The sequence below is a fragment of the Gorilla gorilla genome, chromosome 13 (genome assembly GCF_029281585.2).
Source record: "Gorilla gorilla gorilla isolate KB3781 chromosome 13, NHGRI_mGorGor1-v2.1_pri, whole genome shotgun sequence".
Classification (NCBI taxonomy): domain Eukaryota; kingdom Metazoa; phylum Chordata; class Mammalia; order Primates; family Hominidae; genus Gorilla; species Gorilla gorilla.
Window position 1 is genome coordinate 118,502,572 of NC_073237.2, and position 12,680 is coordinate 118,515,251.

At 40.6% G+C, this 12,680-nt stretch overlaps 1 protein-coding gene across 2 annotated transcripts in view; it reads right to left on the bottom strand.

Annotated features, from left to right (window-relative positions):
* NDUFA8 (NADH:ubiquinone oxidoreductase subunit A8) overlaps positions 1-12,680 on the bottom strand; it is a 29,444-nt gene that overhangs the window by 13,820 nt on the left and 2,944 nt on the right. The window contains 3 exon segments of one of the 2 annotated variants that reach the window (NM_001279540.1): positions 107-244; positions 3,977-4,142; positions 8,112-8,275. In NM_001279540.1, the coding sequence (NP_001266469.1) occupies positions 107-244; positions 3,977-4,142; positions 8,112-8,275 (468 nt within the window). 2 annotated transcript variants of the gene reach the window in all.

Consider the following 12,680-nt stretch of genomic DNA (forward strand, 5'->3'; position numbering starts at 1 on the left):
GTTTGTGATCCCGGAAAGAACACACTATCAGTCGATGCAAACTGCATGGGCGTTTTCATCAGTCGTTGTCTGGGCACATGACCGAGTGTGGGCCACGGACCCATCTTTACTTGGTCCAGAAATAAAAGCGGCTGCCATGTGTGGCAGGCTGCAGATCTCCCTTGATCTCAGGGCTGGGATCCGGTCTTGGTCTTGAGTGATAGGGATTCTCCGGTAAAGGTCGATCTGTTTTCACTTTGGTGACCTGGGAAGGGTGAAGAGGGCAAAAGCAAAGTTGAAAGCTAGGGTGGAGGAATCTGTAACCATCAACGTGCCTCCTGGTGTCTCCTCATTGCTCCCGCTGCTACAACTGCTCCCCGACTTAAATTCCCAGCAAATCACATTCAGACTTATTTAATTGTTGAACAAACACTCAGGAAAGCCTACTTTATGTCATTCCCTGTGGTAGAAACTAGGGATACAGAAGGGAACAAGATACTGTCCTCAAGGGGATCACAGTCTAGTGAGGGAGAAAGCCAGGAGTAACAACCAAGATTTCCAAATTACCCTGATGCCTAATGGCAATGATGGAGACAGGAACTGCCTCTATAGGAGCAAGGACTGTGCACATCTAACCCATCCTGAAGGCTGGGGGTCTGGAATATTTTTAAGGAGGTAAGACTTAGCTTAAAAGTCTGAGCAGGAGCCAGTCAGAAAGGCAAGGGAGGAAAAGACATTCCAAGTAAAAAGTACATATGAAGATAGGCAGGCATGTCTTCAGAATGGCTGAATCAAAGGCTGCATGAAGAATGGAGGGAGATGAAGCATCTCACCAAGAACTTATTGCTAGAAATGATGCTGAGCACATGATTCCATCCCATTTTCACTCTTATGAGGTCATTCTGCAGGGGCTCACTGAGGCCACCTAGCTAATAGTGGAAGAAATCGTACACAAAGCCAGATATGCCTACTCCAAAGCTTGTGCTTCTTAATACCACACTACAGTGGTGGACAGGCCAGATGATAAAGGGTATTAAATGATATGCAAAGGTGTTTGCGTTTTAACCTGACGGTTAACAGGTGCCACTGAAGCACGGCAGTAACTAAATCCCATCTCTGTAGGCTGGGAAGTGTGAAAGCTAAACTGGAGAGAGGCAAGACCCATACTGGGGAGCTGAGCCAATAAGCCAGGAGAGTGCTGAAGTACTAAACTGCAACAGGGAGAGAGATAATTTACACTCACAGCATCCCCCGATGGTCACAAAAATCTCAACTGGAAAGCCAGCAGAAACTGCTGTCATTTTCAAGATAAAGAAATAGGCCCAGAGAAGTAAGAAGACATAAGGCCACAGCTGTCAGCAGTCTTCTGATTATTCCTCTACTGGTCTGAACTCTTAAGTCACCTCATGTAAAATGACCAGATTCATCTTCCTAGATGTATAAATTCAGAAACCTTTTATTGGGAACAGAGCTTTTGTGTATACAATCACACAATTATTATTATAACCACCTTATGAGGCATTATTATCTCTAGTGCACAGATGAAGACCAGGGAGGTTGGCATGCCTAAGATAAGATACACACTAATGTCAGAGCTAAAGCTGGAACCTAAGTCTTCAAGTCTACTAGTTTTGTTTGTTTGCTTTTGAAAGTTATCCCACTGCCCTGTCATAAATACAGATGGTTCCTAATGATCCACTAGTGGTTCCCTGGTATTTGCAGCTCCTTTAAGGAATTAAAGACATTTATGAAATTGGCTGGGCACAGTGGCTCATGCCTGTAATCCCCGCACTCTGGGAGACTGAGGCAGGTGGATCACTTGAGGTCAGAGTTCAAGACCAGCCCAGGCAACATGGTGAAACCCCATCTCTACTGAAAATACAAAATTTAGCTGGCCATGGTGGCGGGTGCCTGTAATCCCAGCTACTCAAGAGGCTGAGGCAGAATTGCTTGAACCCGGAAGGCAGAGGTTGCAGTGAGCAGAGATCGTGGCACTATACTCCAGCCTGGGTGACAGAGTGAGACTCCACTTCAAAAAGAAAAACAAAAAAAATGTTGCCCAGGCTAGTCCTGAACTCGTGAGCTCAAGCGATCCTCCTGCCTCAGCCTCCCAAAGTGCTAGAATTGCAGGTGTGAGCCATGGCACCTGATCGAGAAATACACTTTTGAAAAGAGTTAAGAGAATTTTTTTTTTATCTCACAGAGTTTTAAAAAATGTTAATACAAAGATTCAAGAATAAATATGCTTTCTTACTAGCATGACTTGTTATTTCTTCTTTCATAAGTCAGAAATGAGAAAAGGTAGTTTTATTTGTTACATGTATAAGTTCTACCACTTTCCAACCTAGAATTATCAACTATTTAAAATAATATGTTCAGTACATCAGAAAGTATCTGAAAATAATCAAGCCAGATATAAAAGACAAAAAAATTGCTAAGTTATTACTTATGACACCAAGCTTATAACCCAACCATTCACAGATGCTATACACAAAGAGAAGGGAACTAGACCGGGTACGGTGACCTGTAATCCCATCACACTGGGAGGCTAAGGTGGGAGGACTGCTTGAGCTCAGGATCTCAAGACCAGACTGGGTAATATAGCAAAATCCTGTCTCTACTAAAATACAAAAATTAGTTGGGCATGGTGGCCTGCGCCTGTAGTCCCAGCTACTTGGGAGGCTGAGTTGGTAGAATCACCTGTGCCCAGGAAGCCAAGGCTGCAGTGAGCTGTGATTGCACCACTGCATTCCAGCCTAGGAGAGAGAGTGAGACCTGAGTTTTTTCCTCCATGCCTTGCTACCTGTGCTGCCCCACAGGGAACGGAGGGAGCTGAGGCTGAAGAAGCAGGGATGGGTCAGATCATAAAGGGCCTGCATGCCATGTTATGGAGAAGATGCTTTATCTCACCAGCAATGGAGAGTCCCCGTACAGTTTTTAAAAACACAGTGATGTAAGATTTGTTTTCCACACAGATCACTCTTCTTGTGGAGGTGTAATTTAATCCTCAATTCTTCAATTTCATCTAAAGCCCACATTGATCTACCCTCCTCTCCCAGAAATTCATGTACCCCAGGTTAAGAACTCCTGTCCAAGAATAAGATAACAGCAGCAGGAACAATGAGAGGATTAAAAAAAAAAATTCCAGAAGATGCTAATCTAAAGGAAGTGATGACTGCATGGAATCAGTAGGGAATGAAGAATTCAGGTTTCTAGCTCTGATGTTTCAACAGATGGTGGTGTCACAACTAAGATAGGAAATACAGGAGAAAGAGAAACACTTTTAAAACTACAAGAATGTAGTTTTAAAAAAAATCTTAGATATGTTCCTGAAAAATGTGGCATAAGCCTGATCCTATTTCCCCAGTGAATTCCACAATAACCTCCACAATGTTTTCAACTGACAGTGTTTCACTAATACTTTATCTTTCTCTACTCCCTTCTGTTCTTTAATTAGCTAATTAACTAAAAACAAATCTGCACATGCTAGAAGGCCTAAAGAAATTTTTTTTTTTTTTTTTTTTTTTTGAGATGGAGTCTCACTCTGTTGCCCAGGTTGGAGTGGAGGTAGTGGCACAATCTCCATTCACTGCAAGCTCCACCTCCCGGGTTCACACCATTCTCCTGCCTCACCCTCCCAAGTAGCTGGGACTACAGGCGCCCACCACCACGCCCGGCTAATTTTTTGTATTTTTAGTAGAGACGGGGTTTTACCATGTTAGCTAGGATGGTCTCGATCTCCTGACCTCATGATTTGCCCACCTCAGCCTCCCAAAGTGATGGGATTACAGGCGTGAGCCACCACGCCCGGCCAGAAATATTTCTATTTTTAAAAATTCCTTTCTGGATTGTGTATAATCACTGCCTAATTAATATGTTTGGTAAATCTGGTAAGTTCTTACATCATATCTGTATTTACAGAGACCCTTTGCTGACCACCTCCTGCCTTTATCCCACCCGAGTCAGAAAGTGAGACCTCCAGCAGAAGCCTTTTTACCTTTGACAGTTCTCCCAGGTCAGGCCGCACCCAGCCCAGTTTGTCCAGCACACACTCGTCAAACTTTGCCTGCTGTTTGCGACAGTGACGAAATAACTGCTGGCCAGTATAATCAATGCAAGTCCAATATTCTGTAAAAGGCTCTGCACAGTGACGTTTTATCTGCCTGGAAAAGAAAGCTGGGTTAGGGGCATCTCTTTGCAAAACAATGAAAAACAGAAAAGTGAGAAAAAAATAGGTACAGATCTCAAATACATAGCCTTGCTTTTTGAAAGGTATGTGAGTACATATTCTTACCTCACTTACAAGACAACTTCAGGATCCTCAATTTGAGAACAAGTTAGTAAACAAAAAAGATTTCTGAGGTAGAAAACCTAATTTCTTTATATAGTAAGAAGAAAAGAGTGTAGCCTAATGCACGCCTATTTTACTCAGAGAGGAACTCCTTACTTGGGGCCTATTTATTCTTTTCTTTAGATCCAATTCCTCTAAGGGTATCAGCTTAGCAAATTTAGAAGAGAAGGAGGCATAATTAAATAATGGACATGCTGATAGAAGTCAAACGTGACAGACAATGGCAAAGGAAGAGACAGAATTATAAAAAGCAAATACACAAACTAACAAGCAGAAGATCCTGGGATCATTCAGTATAAAGACAAACTGTACTCCACTCCTCAAAAGCTCAAGGTCCTCATTTTATTTACGCATTGAACAAAAATAGATATTAATCCTTGCTATCAAGAACAAAGTTATATTATATTTGGTATTCTCTGTTAAGAAGCAGGCTAGCATATAATTCATTCTGTGGCCATCAAAAATCGCTAGAGAAAATTTAACTTCTGTGTATAAAAAGAATAAGTTTCAGTTTTTTGCAAAATCCTCCTTATCTTATCATTCAACCCTGCTAGTATGCATGTTCAAGCAAGAATAAAATACCATCATTTTATGTAAAAGCCATACTTGAGGCAGTGAAATTCAGAACACCTCTTTCTCCCAATGAAATAATTATTTTACTATTTAAGTGCTTACCTGTCATACTCCAGAAATCTAGCTACACTCTCACATGAATCTTGTTTAACATGGATCAGGAAGGAAGGATCTCAGAGATGGCTTAAGGAAGTATACAGTGAAAAATCTGCTTTCCACCCTGCCCAATAAGCCACTCAGTTGCTCTCCTAGAGGTCCACCAATGTCACCAGCTTCTTAGGTTTCCCTTCCGGGTATACTAAGCATAACCTGCACCCACATAACTTCTACTCAAGAATCACTTTGGTAGAAAGCAACCATTTCCAATGGGAGTTTTATATTCCTCCAAAATGCAGCAGCAGCAGACGGGCTGCAAGCCACTACTCTAGTAGCACGGATCCCTGTTCTGGACCCTGTTACCCATACCTAACAATTATCTACTAATGCCTAAAACCAGCAACTTCAGCAGTGAGAAATTCCTCTATGGAGGCAGTTAGGCACCTTGGGAATTTGTGAAATCCAAACATTCCCCGCTTAAAATGTACTACCACTGGGCCATGGAAAAAATGCTTTGCAAAAGTTCTCTTAGAAAAGAAAAATTGTTTAGGCTGGATGCTGTGGCTCATGCCTGTAATCCCAGCACCTTGGGAGGCCAAGGTGGGCGGATCACTTGAGGCCAGGAGTTCAAGACCAGCCTGGCCAACATGGCGAAACCCCATCTCTACTAAAAATACAAAAATTAGCCAGGCAGGTGGCACACACCCGTAATCCCAGCTACTCAGGTGGCTGAGGCACGAGAATCGCTTGAACCCAGGAGGTAGAGGTTGCAGCGAACAAAGATCACGCCACAGCACTACAGCCTGGGTGACAGAGTGAGACTCTGTCTCAAAAAAAAAAAAGAAAAATTGTTTAAATAAACACACACACACACTCAATCTCGCTGGCAATCAAATCAATGCAAATTGAAACATCCAAAAATATTTGCACCTCCCAAATATTTAAATACTATGCATACCAGAATCCAGCGCTGAGGACAGCATAAATTGATCCAACATTTAAAAAACAAAAGCATTTGCTGGGCACGGTGGCTCACGCTTGTAATCCCAGCACTTTGGGAGGCCAAGGCAGGTGGATCACGAGATCAGGAGATTGAGACCATGGTGAAACCCCGTCTCTACTAAAAATACAAAAAATTAGCTAGGCGTGGTACTGGGTGCCTATAGTCCCAGCTACTCGGGAGGCTGAGGCAGGAGAATGGCGTGAACCCGGGAGGCGGAGCTTGCAGTAAGCCAAGATCGTGCTACTGCACTCCAGCCTGGGCGACAGAGCGACACCCCATCTCAAAAAAAAAAAAAAAAAAAGCGATACAGTTCAAGAGCCATAATGATGTTCAAAGCCCTTTATAGAGTAAACTCACTGTTAGGAAATTTATGCCAAGGAATTATTAACTGATGAAAATTATCTATACGCAAAGGTAATCACTGCAGATTTATCCAAAATAATCAAAAACTGAAATCAACAATGATGTTCAATAACAGGAATTGGTCAGGTACGTTATGGTTGGTTTATCCACTGACGGAATAATATATAACCATTAAGAATGATGATCATGGCCAGGTGCGGTGGCTCACACCTGCAATCCCAGCACTTTGGGAGGCCAAGGAGAACGGATCACTTGAGGTCAGGAGTTCAAGACCAGCCTGGCCAACATGCTGAAACCCCATCTCTACCAAAAATACAAAAAAATTAGCCAGGCGTAGTGGCGCAGGCCTGTAGACCCAGCTATTCAGGAGGCTGAGACATGTGACTCGCTTGAAGCCAGGAGGCAGAGGTTGCAGTGAGCCAAGATCACACCATTGCACTCCAGCCTGGGCAACAGAGTGAGACTCCGTCTCAAAAAAAAAAAAAAAAAAAAAAAAAGATGATCATGAAGACTATATAGCAACTTCGAAGAATGTTTCCAATAATATCAAGTGAAAAATGAATTTCTCAATGTATACATACTATGATTATAACCACAAAAATATCTTTGCATAGGGACACAGACAGCAGAAGCAAGAAAGGAGGAAAGCAGCTACTGTGCTAAGGTATCTTTTTTTTTTCTCTAACTTCATTGTAGTGGACATCGGTGGTTTCTGCCTAGCCAGCAGTCATTCCCCATTCTTCTGTAACATCCTTCTAATTTTCCTTTGGGAATAACCCCTCCCTGTCTCTCAGCAATGTGGTTTGGATGAAGCTAAGTCCACTCCCCATCTCAGGCCTGACCAATTAGAGCTTTTTATCTCTTGAAGCACAAGTGATGCAATGATATGTATACGAAGTCCGCCAGCCAGGACAATTAGACTCAGTCCAGGAGCTTCTGCTCACTTCTGGATAAAGGGCACACTTTGTCTAGGTTTGCTAAGCAAGTATCAACAGAACAGCAACTCGAGTGGCTGGTGGCCATTTTTGGTACAGCAAGGTGAGAGTCTTTCTGAAATGAGGTAAACAGAGAAAACCAGAACTAAGAGATTGTGAAAAGAGGAGAGGCAAAAAGACAGCAAGTAGTTGTGAAATTATTTAAGCCCTTGAATCCAGCCCTGCCTGATGCCAGGCCTATTTCTGGACTTCAGAGTTACAAGAGCCAATTTCCTTTGAGTTGACTTTCTCTCCTTTTAAATAGAGTGCTAATATGCTTGTTAAAACATTTTCCTACAATTACACAGTTTAGTTTTTTTTTACTTAAGTATCAAGCACAATGACCTACCTAAAACCTAACTCCGAATACAGTTTTCTTTCCATCATACCTGTGTTCTGTAGTAACGACAACAACCTAGTGAATGCCTGCTTAAAAAGGACTGTGATAGGTTGTTTCACGTGCCTTTTCAAATTTTTCACAGCAAAAAGACTTTCCCCTTGCTGTAGCAAAAATGGTCACCAGTCACTTGCTTAGCAAACCTAGATAGGTATTATTTTACAATTTGGAAACTGAGATTCATGGAGATAAAAGAACTTGCCAGATAATAAAAACAAAACCAAAAATAATTATCATCCTTTGAATGTTTTACCTTGGTCTGATTTCAAAGCCTATATACTTCCTAATAAAATCCAGATTATTAGCTGGCTGTTCACTTATTCATTTAAACCTTTATGCTTCAACCAAGTAGGCACTGATACCAAAGATTTTTACCTAAAGAAGTCCAAAGCACACTTGTTGACCAGTTTGCCTTCCTCTAAACACCGCCTCGGATCTTTCTCTTCCCAGCGGCAGAGCATAAACTCCTTGTTGGGCTTATCACATTGAGCTCCATAGTGATGGGCCGCAGCTTTAAGCACAGCAGAACTAATTTTCACCTAGGAAAGGGAAGATGGGACAAAGGCCACAGACTGTGAACCAGAATACCACTTTCTCAGCTTTACCTCATGCGGGTCAGAATAGAGAACACAAAAGTAGCACTGTTCTGACTTTACCAAGAAAATTAAACACTGTCATAATAATAATTTTTTTTTTTTTTGAGACAGGGTTTCACTCCCATCCCCCAGGCTGGAGTGCAGTGGCGCGATCTCGGCTTACTGCAACTTCGGCCTCCCAGGCTCAAGCGATTCTGCTGCCTCAGCCTCCCAAGTAGCTGGGATTACAGGCATAAGCCACCTCGCCCAGCGATTCTTTAAAATCTATGGTGATTTAGAGAACACGAAGCTCTTTCACATATATTATTTTCTTCACTTTTACAATAGTCTCATGAAGAGATTAATATTCCCATTTTAGAGCAGAAGAAATGGCACCCCTAATAGAATCCTTATTTATGGTAGAGAGAAAAGGGGTGTAGAGAAGGATGGAGTCTTCTGGGATGCAGGGAGAGGAACCAACTCTGGAGAGCTTTGCTGAGTTTCTGCTGCTGGAATAAAATTAATAGATATATAAGGCTGGGCACAGTGGCTCATACAGGTAATCCCAGCACTTTGGGAGGCCAAAGCAGGCAGATCACTTGAGGTCAGGAGCTCAAGAACAGCCTGGCCAAAATGGTGAAAGCTTGTCTCTAGTAAAGATACTAGAGATGTATCTGGGCGTGGTGGTGCACACCTGTAATCCCAGCTACTAGGGAGGTTGAGGCATGAGAATTGCTTGAACCCAGGAGGCAGAGGTTGCAGTGAGCCAAGATCACGCTACTGCACTCCAGCCGGGGTGACAGAGCAAGACTCTGTCTCAAAAAAAAAAAAAAAAAAAAAAAAAAATTAAATTAAATTAAATTAAATTAAAGGATAAATAAAACTCCCAGAGGACTACGGAGTCACAGAAGATGAGGCTGGAAGAGATCACAAAGAGCATCTAGTCCATCTAGTAATAGTCCATCTAGTCCATCCAGTAATAACTAATAATAAAGTACTAAAATCTGCAAATTTTTTAAAAATCAGAGCGTATCCAAGGTTGCCATCCCTTTAACTATGCCCACCAGTTTCGCTCAATAGTATTTTAGTGATATTTTCTTGAGAAGATACACAGTGTAGATATAGCCAGCTCAGAGAGAACTGCAAACTGTCCAGGGCCTACAAACAGCTGCTTAAGCAAGAGACCTGTGGTCCCTTTTCTGTACTACCTTTTCTTATACCAATACCACAATGTTTTAATTACTGTCACTGAAGATAACATTTTGTTATCTGGGAGAACCATCCTCCTCATTCTTCCTTTTCAAAACTTTTTTGGCTATTCTTTCAGATGAACACCTTCCCCCAATAATTTGCATTCAAATTGTATTAAATTTAGTTATATGTTAAATTAGGGAACAATGGGCACTTTTTATAATACTGGGTGCCTGCTCAAACTTCACATCCTCAGAGAGCCTCTCTCTAATCATCTTATATAAGCTATCATCAGTGGTCACTCATGTGGTCTGGTCTTAGCATTCATGTGCTAAGTCTGATCAATTCTAGACATACTTGTTCTTTCCTCTCTGTAAGCACAGTTTCTGTATTAAGCACCAATTACACTGGGGTCATTAACATCTTTCTCAATAATTTTAAGAGCCCCTGAGTGGTCTGTGTGTGACTAGAACATAAGCTCCCAGAGGGAAGGGATTTTGTTTTCAACAGAGATCCACTACTGTAAAGATATCAATTCTCCCTATATTAAGCTATGGTAATTAAATATAATGTTGACTATGGTACACACCAAGCACCCAAAATAGTGTCTAGCACAAGTAGCTGTTGAGCACCCACTCTTTGCTAGAAAATGGGGATACAATAATTAGAAAACAGATATGAATACATCAATCACACCTTCTCATCCACAACACAGTATTTCTCTCCATTTATTCATATTCAAGTCATTCTTGTCCTTTGGTTAAAACTAGTTTCCTTCATTATAGGGACCTTGAACATTTCTTGTTTATTCCTCAGTATTTTAGCACTTTTGATACTATCTAAATAGGATAGTTTTTCTATTAGACTTTCAAACTGTTTACTGCTTGCTTGTATACTGTATTTTCTCTCCAGCCATCTTACTGAACTCTTGTTAGTTCTGACACAAAACTCAAGAAGATTAACAGAAAAACTGCCATTTACAAATAAAAACTGTCTCTTTCCCTTTTGCTACTTTATTTTTTTCTTCTTATTCTCATTTCCTATTTTATTGCTTTAACCAACCCCTTCAGGACAATACAGATGAAGAGCAATGACAGCAGACAACCTTCCCTTTTTCTAAAATTAAAAGCAAGTTTGGTATAATATTTGCTGTTGGTATCTGGAATATAGTTGTTTGGATATTCCTTGTTAAGAAAGCTTCTTTCTAATTCTAATTAGTTTTGCTTTACTGTTGTTTTCTATACCAGAAAAGACTAAAATTTTTAGGCTTCGTTTTCATTAATTTATAAATGTAACATAAAGCATTAACAGATTTTGTAAAACTGATCCAATGTATTTCTAGAATAAAATCTAGTCTGTCACAGTGTATTATGCTTTAATACACTACTGAATTTGATTTGTAAAATTAAAAATTGTTGTGTGAGAACAGTCTGTAATTTTATTTTATTATTATTACTTTTTTGAGACCGAGTTTCGCTCTTGTCCAGGCTGGAGGGCAGTGGCGCAATCTCGGCTCACCGCAACCTCTGCCTCCCAGGTTCAAGTGATTCTCCTGCCTCAGCCTTCCTGAGTAGCTGGGATTACAGGCATGCACCACCACACCCGGCTAATTTTGTATTTTTGGTAGAGACGGGGTTCCTCCATGTTGGTCAGGCTGGTCTCAAACTCCCGACCTCAGATGATCCTCCCACCTCAGCCTCCCAAAGTGCTGGGAATTATAGGCGTGGGCCACCATGCCCAGCTGTAATTTTATTTTTTATGCACTTTATGCAGCTAGGTTATTAATAAAAGGCAAGGAAAGATGACAAGAGTAATTAATCTATACACTATAGAAAGGAGAATAAAGTTATGACTATGTCTATTAATAGTGCAACTGTTATAATTATCAAAGATAAAGTTATGACATAAGTGAAATCTGCCATGATGACTCTAATAAATTTAAGTTTAAAATCTGTAAAGTTTTCGTATTAAAGTTTTTGAAAATAAAAGAATTTATTTAGGTAAACTGGCACACATTTGCTTGTTTTATTACCTATAAACAGCTAGGAGAATAAAAACTAACACTCAAACTTTTCTAAAAGCTTAATATATTTTAATAATTAAGTTAGTTACATTTACTTGTCATATGCCTTAAAAGAGCTTTAACTGGCTGATTCAATTATTCAAAGGCCCAAAACTATATGGCCCAAAAAGCCTGACGCATTATTTATTTCCCTACAAATGTGGAAATCTTATCAAAATGAAGGTATACACATGTTGCTGAGCATATAAAACACCATCCCTGTCACAGGAAAATAAAGGAAGACATTGAGTCTGTTTCATAATTAATGAAAAAGAGGGATGTGCTAGAGACAACACAGTGAGTCAGTGGCAACCCCAGAACTAGAACACAGAGATTGTGACCTCCAACCAGGCTTCTTCCCATTATATCACCATCATTGAGGTGGATGAGCCTGAGATGTCACCATATCCCCTCACCTGCTTCTTCACTGAGACTGATGAATTCCAACAGAAACAACATCCTTTCACAGCTGTTTACCATGAATACCGTCTCAAATTCATTCAGATCTCTTTGTCTCAGACAACACAGAATTTCAACATCCTTCTCATTTATTCTCACAACAGCCTCACTGCACAGCAGGGCTACACAGTCTGCAGGTGTGGAAACTGAAACAAAGTCACCATCTAGAGCCAATCAACCTTCTAGTCCTGTCCTTGTCTCCTTAAACTACGTCTGTACCTCTTTTTATAGTACTTTATTTATACCATGCCTTGAGTTTTCCTAAATTTATGTAAAACAGAGAATAGTACTTAATAGAACTGTTATGAAGATTAAATGAGTTAATATATATAAAAATAATAAGAACAGTGCCTATCACATCGAAAGCACACCATAAATATTAGCTATTTTTATTTTTACTCAAAATTATCAAATGTGTCCAAGGACTTTCCAGTCCAAAGCTTCTGACTGCTTTTTCAATGGGGATGTGTCATAACTCCTAAGCCAATGAGGTCCAAAATGTATTTAACTCGCTCTCCAAACGGGCTCCTTTTTCTGGCTTCACCAGTACTACTGCCACGCTACAAATCTGACTTTGATTCTTCAACCTTCCCTACCTCCAATATCTAATCCATTGCTAAGTCTGATCAATTCTAGATATACTTGTTCTTTGCTCTC